General features: G+C 30.4%; 1 protein-coding gene across 1 annotated transcript; it reads left to right on the top strand.

Moving 5' to 3' along the window:
* Positions 1–1959: 1959 nt before the first annotated feature.
* LOC146996046 (uncharacterized) lies at positions 1960–17765 on the top strand. The gene is made up of 2 exons (XM_085822780.1): positions 1960–2764; positions 14988–17765. The coding sequence occupies exons 1-2, from the start codon at positions 2011–2013 to the stop codon at positions 15479–15481; spliced, it is 1248 nt and encodes a 415-aa protein (XP_085678906.1). The 5' UTR covers positions 1960–2010; the 3' UTR covers positions 15482–17765.
* Positions 17766–18873: the final 1108 nt, after the last annotated feature.

Raw genomic sequence — 18873 nt, forward strand, 5'->3', positions numbered from 1 at the left:
AATCGAAAGAAAGTTTTTCTAAGGGATTCATGATTGTTCTGGTTTTTCTTATAATGGCAAGTTAAAAATAAAGAGAGTGCAAAAAGATGTCAAGATTAACTCCAAATACTATCAGGAACATATTTTATCGTCAATTCTTTTGAATGAAATACCATCGCTTTACCCACAGTGCCATCCATCTGTGAGACTCCATCAGGACAAAGCTAGCAGTCACACATCAAAATCCATTGTAAATTTCCTAAAAGAAATGGAACAAAAAACTGGTACATAGGCCATACCCTTCACTGATATCCCTACTAAATCTCCCGATGTGTCACCTATGGATTTTTGTGCTTTCGGACTTTTAAAAACTGCATTATCCAAACGTTGTCCCAAAACCCTAACAGGACTCTGGAAAGCTGTTTGGGAGGAATGGGATAGAATATCTCTGCTTCCACTTCAAAAGGCATTATTATCCTGGAAACTGAGGTGTCGAAAGATAGTTCAGAATAAGGGATGTCAAATAGAACATTTAAAACACAAGAATTTTATGTAATTTAGTTTTGTGAATACAACATACATCGTCTAAAAATGTGTGAACAGCCTCTGTATATGATTCTTTATACGAACAAACTGAATCAAAACGCTGTAAAAATTTTTCTTTTGATATAAACACTTTCAAAGGAAAAAGTCAATAATGTTGTTCGGTTACAACTATTATTTTAGGATATTTCTTATGGATTACTTTTGATTTAAAAAAACTTATCGTTTTGAATAAGACTTAACATTCTTTTTCAATGTAGTCAACTCATAGTTGGCATACTCAAATTTTCAATACCTTGAAACCTTCTTTTAAATTTTCCAATGTGACTTATATTGTATATTGTGTAACAATATATCTTCCGAGAATCTTTTGCGTACTTTGTATACGTGTTTTTGGTTGTGTTTTGTACTCCTGCACTTTTTTTTTTTTTTGTATTGGATATTTTATATTAAAAATCATACCATAACCTCAAAAAGTATTATTGATTTTTAAAATACGTTAAATATGTTTTGTGAATTTTCCCCTAATATTTATTTATGATTTCCTTTTTGTTACATAGTATACTTTTATATGAATAAATAATTAATTATCAAAAATACAATATTAATATTTTTTCAGCAATGAGATATTTGTTATACCGATAAAGTGTTCCTGCTTATTCGGCTATCGATTCCCTTGATCATCATTAACCCCCTTTAAAATTTCATCGATCCCCAAAGGTGAATGCCGATTGCGTTCGGAACTACTGTTTCAAATAAACGTTTCTGTTAAAACTCAAGTAATTAACAGCCTGTGCTTAACAAAAATCAATCTCCGCTTCTGTGGGATTTAAGATAACATAAAATGTTAAAGTTACAGAAATAAAATGTTAAAGTAACTCAAAGTTTACAAAGTCAACATTGCTACCAAAAGCTATCTCCTTAACTTTGGAACTCCTTTATATATATGCATATAGTATAAAAGGCTATATATATACTATACATATGCACATTTGCAGCCTTGATGGGAGTCAACGAAAATAAAAGAGACAGTAAAGAAGAAAATAATAAGGTAATGAATTAATCAGCATAAAACATTAAAATTAAAGTTTAAACAAGTTTTAATATTAAGTTACTATGCTAATAAATTTTACATATTAATAAATGCTTAGAAAAACTTAATTTGTTAAGTAGTACATAACACACGTGATCATTTTAGACGGAGGGCACCGCATTTAAATTATTGCTGCAGAGAAGTTATCACATAACGTATAAACACTTATTATGCGCCATAACCAAAGAGGATTTTGATTACTGATAAGGAGAGAAAATGTAAAGGAAATGTAGGGAAAGGTAACAGGAAATGTAGGGATAATATTAAGATGAGAAGTATCCATTTTGCATGCATTCTCAAACTTGCGTTTGAAAAGCATTTAGGGAAATTTAAGGGATTTTGCAGGAGCTAAAAGTGATGCTTCCGTTTCTGAGTTTCTGGTATGTACTGCAATAATGTCCGAGTTGGAAGCGTGTAGTGGAATTTTTATTCAATCAAACGAGTCAAACGAAGAATTCATAATAGCTTGCATAAAGGAACTTCAGCCAATATGTAATAGCCCTATAAAAAGAGTTGCTCCTGGTAATACAGGTAATGGAATTCGGATATATTTCGAGGACGACAAAGCGGTAAGTACCGTTCTGAGTCGGAAAACATTAGTGGTGTCAGGGCAAAAATATGACATGTGTCCTTTAGTAACACATCTAACTATACATCACGTTGTTCCGAATACTCAACACAATGTTGAAAAAGATCTTTCTGCTAAGATGAATCACTCTCTAGGTCCAGTTCTAAAAATATATGAATTGAAATTACGATCGGAGGAATTTCCAGTACCCAAATCAGATTGGAGAGTTATTATCGAAATTCCTGAATTCAAAGCGTTAGAAAAGTTTCAAAATCGCATAAAGTTCAAAAAAAGGAACGAAAAGAACATTGAATATTTTTACACAGAAGCTGGCCTGAAACTTTCTATTTTTTGTCCCAAGTGTGAAAAAGATGGGCATATTTCACAACGTTGCAAAACGCAAATTATGCCAACTGTCAAAAAGTCATCTGCCCAGAAAATACCCAGTAATACCAGTTTTCAGAAAAATGCCGTAGCTAGCACATCAACTGCCTCTAACGTCCGAGGACAGACTTTCCGTGAAACCGTCTGCCAACCAAGAGAACAGTGCAATACTTCGATGGATAGAACAAGTAAAAGAAGTAAGTCAAACATTTTAATTTATAAATTTTCTATGAAGTTTAATATACAGTTTCCCTAAAAGTTCTTACGTGGACTTTAGTTTTTTAGAACTTGATCGTAAATATATATTTACAGTTACAAAAATGCAAAAATGTTTTAAATATTGCACATATCCATATATTGGCACTTTTAAATTTTAAAAAAGAATAAATTTCTAAAAGTTACGAAATCTAACTTTTTATACTGATATATATCGATTTCTATAGTTATATGTAGGAAAATTTTATGCTCAGTGCAAAAAATAAAATACAAAAAGTGGGAGTGTTTACAGTAAACATTGAAAGAGATATTTGATATTAAATTTGGGGATCATATTGCGGGGACTTACACAAATTGCAGAGCGAAATATTTGCATGTGTAAGTAACTAAAAATAAAATAGTTGTTAAATAAAAAAAGGTTTCTGATGTTTAGAGATTATATGAAAAAACTTTTGTGCAGATTATTGCGAACATTATTTATTGATAAATGTAATTTTTAGAGATTTTATTCACACGTTCTTATAAAATTCATCTTCTAGAAAACACTGAGAGGCGTCTGTATTGGTGCGCAGTCAGCTCATATAATTTTCCAGTAATTAAAAAGATGCAATATTTTTAGTTTAATGATTTTTTTACGATTACTAGATAATGATTCTAAAGTAAAAAAAAAATATGAAAATATTAATGACGTAATTTTAGACTGTGAAAACTTATAAATTACCTGAGTGAAACGTTTGGTGTACCAGATGGGCTTTTCATCCGCAGAGAACCCGTTGGCGCTTCGGGAAAGAACCCTTTGGCGCCGTTGCAGTTTTACTCGCCAAGGATGAGCCGAGCCGTAAGCGTGATATTTTGTAAACGTGGTTTTTAGTGATGTAAATTCAAGTTAGCAGACAATGGTAGTAAAAATTCACAGATAATAAGTATGTAGATATAAAACTAACAGGTTAAACGTGATATACGAAAAAAAATTTCTATTAAATTCAAGTTAGCACAGAAAACAATGTATTAAACATAACGGGAAGTAAAAATTCATTTAAAAAATAACAATTAGTATTCTTATACTGACGTTTACAATATACTTATATGTATTTTCTCTAATTTATATAGAATATTAATATTTCTATTACAAATGTCTTTTTTCACTATTAAGTACTTTGATGTATTTTGGTAAGAGCCACCATGCCCATGTAATAAATTAATGAATGCATGACCATTAATATATCCATTTTACATAGTTTTAAGTATTTTTTTTTTCAAGTTACTTGCGTACAGCTTAAAGCATTTTACGTTGAAACAAATACCTATCCTTTTTCATAATATATTTCACAATACAAATAACCTTCAACAGTAATCAAATTTTCTTCAGTAGCATTTTTAATAAAACTAGAACTTTATACATTTTAAAATTATTATAGGGGTTGGAAACCTCATGGTTCTGCGTGCTTACAGCTGTTAATAATTAAGAACATAACGTGAACAGCCATGTTACAAATTAGCATTCACCCCTCCCGCCATAATTTCTTCCTTTGATCCCGAACTGACGACCGAGAACCGGCATCTTTCGACGAAAACTGCTTTAATTATGCGAAAATATTTCTATCTATTCGTTGTTAAAAAATTCAGAAAAATAATAAATAAGAGAAAAATAATATAAATCTCCAAATGCGAGCAACGACAACTTTCGCATAAGCGAATAGGATGAATTAGCTAGGTTACCAGGTTTGAACTATTATCGCCAAAGTTGGCGATGTTTACATTTACCGGGTTCTCTGCGGAAGTGCTTCCTACCAGATGTAAAGAAATTAAAGACACAAGTAAATCGCAAATTTTTCAATGCATCATAAACTGAAAGAATGAAAACCGAACATACAGAAAAGCGAAATGCACTTGCTTAAATAATTTAATATGAAAAAAAAATGAAATTAGGTTATTTCACGAAATACTTTATAAAATTCATGTCAATGATATCTATATCAAAAATTAAAAGACGAAGGCGTTTCGATAAGAGCTTTAGTAGGGTTGCATTTAATTAAACCCTCTGGGTTTGCTGTGTTTAATTAAACAGTTTAATCTGCTTTGACAAACATAATAAAACATATTAAATGAACTAATGAATAAAAAACCGAATAATTAAAAAAAATCTGAAAGCTTTCAGATTTTATAATACGCCCAAAGGGACACTTTTTTCGTTTACATACACATACTCCTTTCGAAAGTATTTGAGCTAATGTTCCTTTAGGCTAAAAATATTTAAAAATAGCATATCTTAAGAATTTCCAAAACACAGTCGCGCGCTGGGGATAAAAAAGTTTTTGTTGCCACTGCTCGCTTTGAAATCGTTGAGTTTGTTAATCAAAAATTTGCTAAAGTTTAACAAAATAAAATATTTAAAAACAGCATATCTTTATCATTTCTGGTAGACATTCTCGCGCACTTGAAATAAAAACGTTTCTTCCCATACAGTGTTGCCATTACACGCTCTGAAATCATCGAGTTTGTTAATCAAAAATTCGTTAAAATTTTACAAAATATGAAATACACAAAAAAAATCCTACTTCATAGTTCGGGTTTCCAGGCGTCCATACTCTAGTGGAGGACTATGTTATTCAGAATTTGATGGCTCTAGATACCGTTGTTTTATCCACAATACAGATAACATGCATACATTCATGCAAACTCTTTATTATTTAATTTCTTTAAATATAATACAGGGCGATAATACAGTCAATCAATATTCATTGGGTAAAGGCCCATAATGGTATCATTGGGAATGAGAGGGTGGATTCCCTGGCAAAGGAGGCTGCCCTGTGGGATGGGATCTCTGAAGGTGATCTACAACATTCTAAAAAAGTTACAATTAGCAAAATGAAAGATCACATGTATAAAACCTGGTCTGATCAATGGAATGTGTCTCCTAGAAGATCAGAGGCCTTGTCAAATATAATAATTAAGAAGAATATGCCTATATTTTGCGATAAAGACTATAATCAATTAGTAACAGGGCATGGACGCTTTCCTATGTACTTACAGAGATTCCACCTCCAGGGGGTAAATTTATGCCTTAAATGTGATACTGCTGGTGACTGCATTCATTTTATTGAAAGTTGTACACTCACCGGGGGGGGGGTAAGAGCCTTACATGGAATCGGAAGTGTAAGAGAAATGATTCAAAATTATAAAAAAGGAGTAAAATTTGCACAAGACATTATGAAAGTCATCAATTCTCATAAACATGTCATCGGTATATCTGACTGACATACTGAAAGCGTTCAATTTATGGAAACTACCCTTAAAGGGAGAGAAAGACTTTATATGCAAAGGTCCAGGGACAGCTTAAGTGTTTTTGTGTTTTTAGTATACTAACCTAATCTTCTTTTCTTTCTGTTAAGCTGCTAAATTGATTTTTTTTTTTTTTTTTTTTTTTTTTTTTTGGACACGGCCGGCTCGTGTCGTTTGTTGTTGGAGGGGTTGCGCCCGCTTTTCTTCATAAGGTTCAACAAACCAGGCGGAAGGGCTGCGCCCGTATAAAACAAAACAAAACAGGTCGATAATATTTGGTGGCGACAATTTGAAAAATGCTTCAGACTTTTACAATGATTTCACTCAAAATCCCGTTTTCAGACTAATAGCCTTTCTGGGCTAATGCTTAATTAAAGATAAGCATCAATATCCAAAGTTTCAGGAAATTATGCAACGACTCTCTTCCTACGGCGTAGATCTCTGTCAAGTGTAAGTCCACATACAGTTTAAACTTATGCTGTGATAATGTACAAAATGGCTCCGCTCGTGAACTTTATAAACTGCAATAAACCAATATATTTGAAATAACCCATGGACACCCACCTCTTTAGCATTATTATAACAATTCATTTTAACATTGTGTTGCCTGTACTAATTATAATTATCTCATTATGTTTATTTGTTTATTAATTATGTTTATCTCCTATTTTCATTGCACCAAATCAGATGTTCCATTTATCTTGTGAATCTCAAATTGTATTCCGATTACTTTGTAATCTACTTATGCCCTACACCATTATTTTTAATAAATACTGGATGCGTGGCGTACTGTGGAATTGCACGATGTACCATAATAGGCAAACTCTAGACCATTTGAAAAGCTTCAGTCTATGCAAATTCTCACAAAACTTGCAATTCCCCCCCTTTTTTTTTCTCAAAGAGTTAGTATGGGAAAGCATTACCAGTTGACATATGGTACATCGCTGGTGTTCCCCATACTTTACCTTTACCTTTCTGGGCTAATGCTCTTTTGGGCTAAAAAATAAAAAAAAAAAAAAAAAAAAAAAAAGGAATTGAGATAATGTAAGTAAAAATGAAAAAATATAAGAAGAATAAACAGAATCCTTTCTTAAGCCCAAACTGGATATTTTTGCATTGTCCATAGTAAATGTGTTGTTTCCCTTTTCATCCGAGTCTGCTGCCATCCGGAAAAGGCTTTACTAATAAACAAAGTAAACAATTTAAAATCAATAGACGCAGTCATTAAAAATATCTCTTGGTTTAATCCTAATGTACGACACGCACCAAGATTTGGCGAAATTCGGGAGGCGATAAAGTTACCAAATTTGTAATTTCTAACTTCATTCTACTAAAGCGAAAACATTCAAACCTTATTGCGAAGAAAAAATTTTACATATTATATTTTTTGATTAATTTTCATACCACAGTATTATCTTTGAAAATTTGTTTCCTAGTCCACTGCTAATATATTACTAATTTTCGCTCTTTCAATACATTTCGTACGTGACAAAAAAACTTCGTTTAGTTACTTTTTTACTTAACACGTTGTATTGCATTGCTGAACCGGGGCCATGCTTTCATTTTTATTACATATCATGCAAATATTTTTAAAAAGCATTTTCCCCCTTCTGTTAGCACAATTTTAACCAGCATTTTACTATTACAGAGACTTCTTTAGTAAAATCTCAAGGGTTAAAATGAACGTTTCATTACTAATTTTGAAGATTCTTGATATATCCTATTTAAAAGTTCATAACCGATTAGCAAAATAATTTATACATGTACTTCGTTGTGCTCTTGGTTAATTTTTAAATCGTTTTTCAACTATAACACTTGATTTCTAGTGAAGTATCGAAATGATTATTTACTTTCCGCTTTTTCCAAAGAATTTCGTAAACACATATGGTCAGTATAGAAAATTTTCCTAACTTAATAGTATTTTTACCAAAATAGAAAACATGCAAAATTTTCCTAAAAATTTATACATTTTTTTTACAGACATGTACATTTTACAAACTTGTTTGTAATTTTGTTAAATCATATGTAATGAGCGTATGTGAGACACGAAATGCATTCGTATGCGAAAAAATAACAAACATTTAACTATCTGACAATGAATCAAAATTACATTGGAAGTGTAATGGCATGAAAAGTAGAAAAAATATATCTGTATGGAAAATCTTGATGATAATTTCTGAGTGTGTTTGGTTCTTATAAAAATAGTTAAAGGCTCCTAGCTTAGTAGTGAACTACTAAATTCGGTCAATTTTCATCAAAAACGCAGTAAGAAGACCTGCGTGTTGATAAAACATTACTTAAATTCTTTCTCTTCGTGACTTCCCTCAGACATTGGCAAGACCAACGGTTGTCAGGGCAATACAAGATAACTATGTGTTTAATAGGTTACTCCAAAGCTATGAAAGAAATAACGTTTTGGGGGGGGGAATAGGGACATTTTCAAGAAAAAATGTTCTCTTATGTTCTTTCGGTTTCATAATTGTAAATAAAATGTAAAAGGAAGGAAAAACGGTGCAAATGAAAAACAATAATCGCAATACATTTAAAAAAAAATCACAGTTGCATTAACATTTTGCTACCGATCTATGAATTCGTAAAAATCAGCGAAAAGAGTCATTTATAACGTTCGCGTGCTTACAGTATATTCTCTTGTCGCTTTAATCTTTTTGCTTTTGAGTTGTATTATTTCTGAAATTGTAGTATTTCTGAATCTGAAGCTTTAAAACACAAAAATCACTCTGATTTATCAACTTGCGCTTAAATGTAGAGTACAGTCAACCAAATGAAAGATTTTAGTATAAGTAAATGTACTACAGATAAAAATAAAATTAAAAATTCTTCATTATTTTTCATGCTCTGTTCATGAAACTAGTCAAGATTCTTATTCCTGACTTATCACATTCGGAACATTTTTAGAAAAAATATTCATTACTTGTTCATGTTTTGCATTTTGTTGGAAATATGATATTTTCTTACTCCATTTTATATTTCACTGTTACAGTTTGTTTGGCTTGGGAAAATGTTTTTCCATGGATATGGCATACTTCTCCTATATGTCTGCCACTGTTCTAATAAATTACATTACTAACAAGTGTGAATCTCTAATTATACAGGAATTATCTTGAATGTTTGCTTAATCTGAAACGAAAAAATGCAACCCATGTGCAAAATTAGAGCAAGTTTATCTTAAAAAGTTCTCCCCGAATACATTTTTGTTTCTTGGTCCTTACATGCTTTTCTGTGCTTTCATTGTGTACCTATCTTTTATCTAATTTGTGAAGTATTCCTGTTTGACTTTGTTTAACTGATTTTAAAGTACATATATATTTTGATCAATGCGTGGAGAAATGAGGAACTCTGGCATCGAGTGGTTCCAAGCATTCCATATTGCATTTTTCTTAAGAATACAGCCGGCTAAAAGAGAAATGTGTTTCGTACTTTGTGAAATGTATTTTATTTACTTATTATGTTTCATGTTCCTGATAAATAAAAATGTTATACATGTGCGCAGGATTGTGTGGCTCCAGTGTTTAACTAAAATAATGCTTTTCTGAAAGTGTGGTCTTTCTTATGATAAGTCATACTAAAATACCTTAAAATTTTTAAAGTTGATAACTATAGCAGATCGTTATATAGAGTTTCTGTCATTATTACCTATTATGTATGATTATTTGTGTGTAATTTTATTTGCTATCTATGAGAAATTAAATGCCAAAAAAAGCTGTAAGAGCTCATTATGCAATGTCAGTTTGAAATGTCTATCTTAAAATGACTGTGTTAGATCTTTTACGTTAATTACTATGTTGGATCATTATTTGGAACTCTACTCAATATTTCGTGTAATGTATCATAACTATATAGGAGTTATTTGTCGGGTATGATACATTAAATTTCGTTCTCAAAAGGCTGTAAGAGTTCAGTGCTAAATAAATTATTGACAATGTGGAATATGGGTATTTTTCAGTTAATTTACAATGAATACGTTAAAAATATTCCAAGTAAACAAATTTTTATATTCCAAGTTGAGAAAAAATCGATAAAGTTTCATTGCAATGGCTGAATATTAATTCCATGTGTATTATAGACTTTAAATTCTCCTTCACAAATGTGACTATAATTCAAATTTAAAATAATACGTTACAATGTGGATATTCTTGTCTGTAGTTAAAATATAATTCAATCTTCTGTTCCTTGTTAAGAGAGTAAGGCTGTGATAAGTTCAAATAGAGTAGTATTTATAAAGTTCTGCGGTAAATGGTGGAATCATATTAAGAATCCGTGACGTTTTCACATGAAGGAAAAATCAAGGTTTCAGTGTATGTTTGGTGATTTAAGTAGGATGTGTGCAAAAAAATACAAGATATTTTTGTGAAATATTTCAAAGAGTTAGCAAAATTTGTGTTAGTAGTATAAATGAATCATACAGAATAAAAGGGAGTTTTCTGAATATATACGTATAAATGTCTGTAGAGTAAAGTAAGAAGAGATGAAGTACTATTGATACGTATCTAAACTTAACTGGGTAGAAATGCCCCATGCATTGGTTTGTGTGGACTTCATACCATGAAAATTTATTGCTCCTTATAAGATTTGTTTTAAGTCAGTAAGTCTTGGAATAACGAAATTTGTCTATATTTAATTTTTGGGGGAAAAAGAATTCAGAAATACAGCATGAATATGTTTTATAAGTTAATATAAGGGTAAATGTGTAAATGGAAAGTGTAAAAATTACATTTGTCAGACATAGTTTGGTGAATCCTTTGAATAAAAGTAAGACGTGTAAAAGAGAATCAGCGAAGTTTTGTATAGTTGGCCAAAAAGTTAATACAATAATTAATAGTTATATAATATTAGAAGGAAAAGTTCTGAGTATCTCCAACTTAGTAGTAAAAAAGTAAGAAATGTAGTATTCCAGTTAAACTATATAGAATGAACATTGTGCGTATTGGTTTAAAGTTACAGAAAATATTATCTAGTGAAGTTATATGCATGTAAATTCCAGCTTAAAATTTCGAATACAGAGAAATGTAGGTAAGTTTACTTTTGGAGAAATGGAAATGTAACATCATATTGTTAAAATGCATAAGGGAAAAAACAAAAAATTGCATTTGTGTAAACAGAAAACAAAAAAAAAAAAAAAAAAAATTTAAACTTATGAAACTAAATATTACTTTTGCAAAAAAATTAAGTTAAAAATGTAGTAACACCTTTTTTTTAAAATAAAAAGCGAAAAGGAAAAATTAAATTTGTAAAAATAAATATTACTTTTGTAAAACCAAAAAAAAAAAGGTTTAAACAAAAAATTAAAATAAAGTAAAAATACGAAAAGGAATAAATTTTGGGGGGAAAAAAAAAACTTTTGCAAAATAAGAAAGTGAAAAGGAGAAATTCAATTCGTAAAAATAACTATTAGTTTTATAAAACAAAAAAAAAAAAAAAAAAAAAAAAAAAAAAGTTAAATATAAAAAAAAAATAAAGTAAAAATACGGAAAGGAATAAATTTGGAAAAAAAAAATTTCTTTTTGCAAAGTAAAAAGAAAATGTAAATTCATTTTTGTAGAAATAAACGTCAATTTGCGAAAGTTAAAAATAAAATTTATGTTTGGGAAAGGAAAACATATTAAATGAAAAATTAATAAATTAACTAATAACTTAAAAACTAGTAACAATGAGATGAAAAATGAAAACAATTAAAAATATCTTAATAATAAAAAAATTAAACTGTGGGAAAATCTTACATTTAAAACAGAAATGAATAAAGAAATTATTAAGAAGCCAAAAGAAATCCTAGCCGTCGTGTAAAAACAAATGTGTGACGCGGATTTCATGTCAAAGCGCATGCGCAGACTTTCAGCCTCATGACATCAATGGTGCAAATAAGTCAAAGGGACAAAAGAGGGTTTCAAATAAACTCTTTAAAACTCAACGCCTTGTGGTTAAAACTCAGGTTCCTATACAAGAGATGGCGGGTTCGAATCCCGTTCGTGGGGAAGGGTTATTTTTAAAATTCACGGAAAACAATATTAAATTCAATAAAAATTAATTAAACACATGGTTCAAACACATGGTTAAAATTAACACATGGTTCAAGAGCTCGTTGCCACAAAAAATAAAAACTGTCGAAAATAGGGTCCTTCCTACAGAATAAAACGAAACTATGCATGACGTCATTCCGTCCACGTCATCCCATCCATCCCATGGACCTTATAAGAAATAGATTAACCCAAGTGGGTTTTCTCCCTCGTTTGAGGCGTTCCCGGCTGTCACCTTGATCACATCCGGAGGAGTAGGGACGAATTGCAGAAATTTAGCAGTGGTTGCCTATTGCAGCGTGTATAATTGTCAAGAAAAAGCTGGTTGTAGCGCCTCATTTCACAAATTAGAATTTCTACATATTTTTATTTTTGAAATTGAGGTTGATTTTGAAAAATTTAGCATATTTATCAAGCATAATTAACGTTCCAAATAATTATAAAGCTATTGCATGCTTTCAGGGCTGGATATTTTTTTAGCTTTTCCTATGCTGTAAGGAAATTTGTAACTACTTCTTTTAGAAAATAATATTTTAAATCTCAACTAATAGAAAATTTCAAACAAGCAATTTTCTCTTGCAATTGTTATGCTTTTTATTGATGTAAATAAGTAAAAAATATTAAAATATTTAAAAACTAATTTTTGAAAGTTTTGTTTAAAATTCTAAATTGCGCTGCTTTTTTAAAATTATAGATGAGTATCATAGCACAATTTCTATAAAGGAATTTTATTTAATAAAAAGGAATTAATTATATTTCATAATACATCACAGTGTAAACACTTTTGACTTCTTAATAACTTTTATACATTTAATTCTAATATTAAAATTATATTTAACACCGTTATAATTACTTTTGCTTGTATTTTATAGTGATTATTTTTAAATTTATTTTTAGTTCTGCATAAGATTTTTTCTTTTCTTTTCTTTTTTTTTTTTTTTTTTTTTTTTACTGTTAATTTAATTTATTAGCCCAAAGGGGCGGTAGCTCAGAAAGGCTGTTTTCGAAGCGGCATTTTGCGCTGTTTTACTATAAATGTCCGTGTCTCCATGCAAATTGTTGCTACCAAATATTATCGCCCTGTATTATATGTAAAGAAATTAAATAATGAAGAATCTGCATGAATACATGTATGTTTCTTGCACTGTGACAAAAACTACGGTATCTAGAGCCATCAAATTTTGAATAATGTAATCCTCCACCCGAACATGGGCATCTGGACGGCCGAATTTCGAATTTGTTTTAATCTATTTCCTATTTTGTAAAACTTTAACGAATTTTTGATTAACAAACTCAACGAGTTCAGAGCGAAAACTGAACGGAAAATAACAGTTTTATCTCCAGTGCCGAATTTCTAAAGATATGCTGTTTTCAAATGTATGTAGTTTACGGGCGAAGAAAATGCTATTCAATAAATATAGGTAACACACAAAACTTTAAAAAAAAAGTTCCTTTTGGGCGTAATATAAAATCTGAGTGTTTCTAGATTTTATTTTATCTTTTTTTTTCCCCCTCGTCATTACGCTCAATGACGCCGAATTTTATGAATTATATTAACATAACTAATCCACCTTAATAATCATATAATCAAATAAATATGATCGTTTTGTAATGTTATTATAGTTTGGAAAATCACTGCCTGAAAATGTTCATTAAATTTAAAAAAAAAAAAAAATTATGAGATCTTGTTTAATTTTACCTTTATTTCAAAGCTTCACGTACTATCAATCTTATTTAATTTTACTTTATTTTTGCACAAAATTAAGTTCATAAATTTTGTGCTTACAGTAAGTACAAAGTAAAGATGTTTGTACAAGATTTACGCGTGAAAAAAATGCGCGAAATGTAGTAAAAAGTGCTTTAATGAGATATATTAAATCCTATTTGGAAGAAACTGTGGCTTTCATAATCTCATCGTTATACAACGTATGACATTTAATAATTAAAAAGAGTTATATGATACAAACGCCATAGGTTTCAGTGTTAAAGTAAACCAGATCGTCCCTACTCTTTCTTGCCGACATGTCGGTGACGCGCGCCCCGCCCACTGGGTTAGTCTATCTCTTATAAGGTCCATGATTCATCTACGTCACTTTCGGTTGTCACGTGATCAGAGATGGAGGAGACCGCGCCCCTTCTCTGTGACTTCACTTCCGTCGAGGACGAGGTTCGCACGAGGACGCCCGCTTACTACTACAAATGAACATAAACAGAGCACCAGAAAATTTGTAGATGGAGCTAATTAATTCAAAATTTGATATAAATCTTACTCAAAGATTTGAAGATATAAATTTTATTAACTTATATTCGTACTTGTCAAAAAATAAATAAACTTAACTTACACATTTTGTACTAAGAATGATCGCTTTGCTTTAGAACAACACATTTATAAGTAAACAGCTTTTTTTCACAGTTCAAAACTAATAAGAAAAATCTTGTCTCAAAAATCATTATTATTGAAGAGAACCAGAGAACCATAAACAGAAACTTAAATCAAATTTCAAAAAATTTCTACAAAAGAATCATGCAACTGTAGGTAGCAACTTCTGGTGGCAACTTCTGCATCGACTAAAGACTTCAAAACATATGCCTAACTTCTCAATCTGTGATGTTAATGATGTTAAACCACGGAAATGTCAAGATACTTTATGTCTACTTTGTTACTATGTCTCACATAAAGACATTTTCTATCTTAAGCAAATAGCCTTCATGTATTTTGCTGTATATAATAATTCAGTTTGTTACTCAATATACATTGTTATTGTCTCGAATTAACTTGAGATCATCTATGATATTCTTTTTTTTTTCAACATTTTAATGCTTTCTTATCTCTTATAGATAAAATACCTATTTTAGAATATATTTTAATAGCATACTTTTCTTTTTACAGAATCAGAAGATGTTCAAAATACTTTAGAAGCTCCTTCTTGTAGTCAGCGAGCAATCTCACCGCCTACAAGAAACATTCATCCTTCTGTTACTGACAAGAGTGAATCACGTAATCCACAAAGAAATTCTGTGATTAGGGAAATCAAGATTCTTCCGAATTCGCGAACTGAGGAATGCATCCAGAAAGCCGGTGGTGCATGTAGGCTGAGTCAGCCTCAACTGGAAATTTTTTTTAACCATGTTAAGGGGAAGAAAGACATTCGTAGAATTCTGAAAATGTATAAGAATATGCATAAGATAAGCGAGAAAGCACTGGAAGAACAATTGAAGGAAATCGTGCGCTTATATTATGTTTCAAAATTACCAGAAACAAAGGAAGATAAGTCATTAATAAGATGGTTGGAGTGTTTAGTAGAAAGACTCAACAAAAAAAGTCGAAAATTCAAGAAAAGATCGCCGGCAAAATCTCACAAAGAAAAACCAAAAGACACATAGATAAGCAGCTATATGAGGAAAAAAAAAAACGCTCGGCAAAAAAAGTAATTAAAAATTTTACTTAATTCACACCTCTACCTTCTAGCATGTGACCCCCCTTAGCCAACCAGCTCACTCCGACTACTTCAGCCAATCAGAGCTCTGCATCATGTGACATATTCGACCAGCCTCCACTCAGCTACAACTTATTACAGTTCCAGCGCTCCTCTACGATGTCTCGCCACTCACTCTCAATTCCGAACCGGTTTCCGATACCTTAACCTTACAATTGCCTCTTCGGCTGTATTTCTGAACCTGTGCCTAAGATATGACTCTTCACTCAATATCTACGTCCAAATAATTGCTATTTCACTCCAAAAGATATGGCTGCCATTATTCAGCTAACCTAAGGTTCGAAAAGTGACTATTTTCGAATTGGATTGGGCTATTTTGCTTAGGTGCTCAAGAAAACGAACAAAATGTTCACCAATGGAGTAAGAATATTTTCCATCTGAAACAGAAACACTGCATATATTATAGTTTTCTTAATGAACTATTATTTTGACATTTTATCATTTTTATAGACTGTTTAAAGAAGCTCGGTGAACAAAAGCGCTAGCACCAAACACTGCTCTTATAATGTTTTTACCGTACTTTGAGATTTTAGATCAGGCTTGGGAATTGCATAATAACTTACGGAAAACACTTGTATTATACCAAATAATAGGAATTAGGAAAATAATATCTGTACCATAGGAATAAGTTTCGATGAGATAAATTTATGTTAAGATTCTTATTTAAAATTAGTTTAAATACTACACTTTAAAAATAATTTTTATACTTTACTTTAGAACTAACTTTTTGCTAGATTAATTCACATACTATAAGAAAAATTAATATATATTATACACATTAGAATATTAATTCATATTCTATACTATAGAAATGATTTTTAAGTAAGATTAACTTAAATGCTACACTCTAAGAATAAACTTTCGCTCGATTAATTTATATATTATAGGAATAATTTTTGATGAGATTAATTTATATTTTGTATTTTAGAAACAATTTTTAGCTAACATTAATTTAAACATCACACTTTAGAAATAATCGTTCTTTACAATTAATTTACCTACTTACTTTAGTAATAATCTTTTGCTAGATTAATTTATATAGTATAGGAAAAATGTTTCGGTAATTATGAATTTATATTCTATCTAAGCTTTAAAAATAATTTTAAAAAAATGCGCGAAATGCAGTAAAAAGTGCTTTAATGAGATATATTAAATTCTGTTTGGAAGAAACTGTGGCTTTCATAATCTCATCAATATACAACGTATGACATTTAATAATTAAAAAGAGTTATGTGATACAAACGCTATAGGTTTCAGTGTTAAAGTAAACCAGATCGTCCCTACTCTTTTTTGCCGACATGTCGGTGACGCGCGCCCCGCCCACTGGGTTAGTCTATCTCTTATAAGGTCCATGATTCATCTACGTCACTTTCGGTTGTCACGTGATCCGAGATGGAGGAGACCGCGCCCCTTCTCTGTGACGTCACTTCCGTCGCACGAGGACGCCCGCTTACTACTACAAATGAACATAAACAGAGCACCAGAAAATGTGTAGATGGAACTAATTAATTCACAATTTGATATAAATCTTACTCAAAGATTTGAAGATATAAATTTTATTAATTTAATTAATATACTTTAGGAAATAATCTTTGGATTGATTTAAATACTATACGAATAATGTTTGGATAAAATTAATTTATACTCTGTACTTTAGAAGCAATTCTTAACTAAGTTTAACTTTTCGATAGGTTTAATGTTCATACTAGATTTTAGATACTTTTTCAAAGATTAATTTATATACTATGACTTCGAAATAATGTTTCACTAATTTATGCGCTATGCTTTGATATTATCCTTTGCTAATGGCTATTTACGTACTAATATACAGAACAAAGTAAATTTTTGTTTAATCACTGATTCACTCATTCCTGCATTTACAGCTTTCATAAGCTACTAGAAATTTATGTTTAGATTGTTAATGAGAAAGTAATAAAATTCTTGTTAACTTTTGACTTGTAATTTATAGTTTTTATTTCTAGAATTTTACAATAAAGATTTTAAATATGTTGTATGTTTGAAAGAAAATAAAACTTGGCCAGGTGTGTGTAACTGTTTAATAATGATATTGTTGTGAGCAAATATTCTTACTTTTCAAACCTGACTGTAACAGGCTCCGACACGGAATGTATACTCAATATCTGAAAATTAAAATACCGTTCCAGATTTTTTGTATGCATTTAATAGAATTCTATTCACAGTTATATTTGTAAATGATATATAACCACAGTAACATAAAATTTAACTGATTAACCGAATCTAACTGTGATAACCACAGTAACATTAAATTGAGAATAAACCCAGCGCACACTGTTAAATACTTGGTTCAAGGTTTCTCCAAATTATAGTACTGAAAAATTTGCAACGAAAACCATTATTTTGTAATAGGTTGAACCAAGAATGGGGAATGTTAAACCATACATTAGGAATACGTTAAATGGACTACAATACGGATTGAGAATACCTTAAATCATTAATTGTAATTATGTTTACCATTAACTGTAATTATTTTGATCCATTAACTCTAAATTATAGGAAGTCAGAGAGTTCAGGCATAAAATTTTATATTAGTCATTTTCTGGTATTTTGTTATTCAATTACTGCTATGGCTCCTTCTGGTATTTTTTAAAATTCATTACTACTATGAGTAAGCAATTTGGAAATTGCTTATGTATATCATCATATCTATAGCAATAATTATTGACGATTTTTATAGCATAGCAGTCTGGTTTCTTTGCATAACATTATTCAGTTTTGGGAGAATGAAACTATAAAATGCGTATCATTAAAATACATACTTGCAATATATTAGTATGCATATAAAAATATATTTTTACAAAGTTGAATGTCTTACACACCAATAAGCTAAAATGTAACTGCTCATTGGAAGAAATGAACTTTAATAAAAATCTATGTTTGATATACCTTCACTTATAAATTAAATTGTATTGATTATTATTATTATTACCACCTTTGTTGTTTAATTCCACTAAATATACCCTCCATACATTTGAAAAGCAGATTTAACATACTCATGAAACAATCTTAAATCATTTTCATACAAGTTTCTTGTTTTTTTTTTTTTTTTTTTTTTTTTAGTCCAAAGGGATTTGAATCCCGAAGGACTATTAGTTTCGTTTTGGCATTTTGCGTCGGACGGATAAATGTCGGTTCACTTTTCAAACTGTTGCCACAAAATGTTAGAGTCCTGCATTATATTTGAAGAAATTAAATAATGAAAATCTGCGTAAATGTATGTATATTTCTCGTATTGTGATA

This window comes from Stegodyphus dumicola, chromosome 8, assembly GCF_044657685.1.
Source record: "Stegodyphus dumicola isolate Sdum_Otavi_A_Nest chromosome 8, ASM4465768v1".
Taxonomy (NCBI): Eukaryota; Metazoa; Arthropoda; class Arachnida; order Araneae; family Eresidae; genus Stegodyphus; species Stegodyphus dumicola.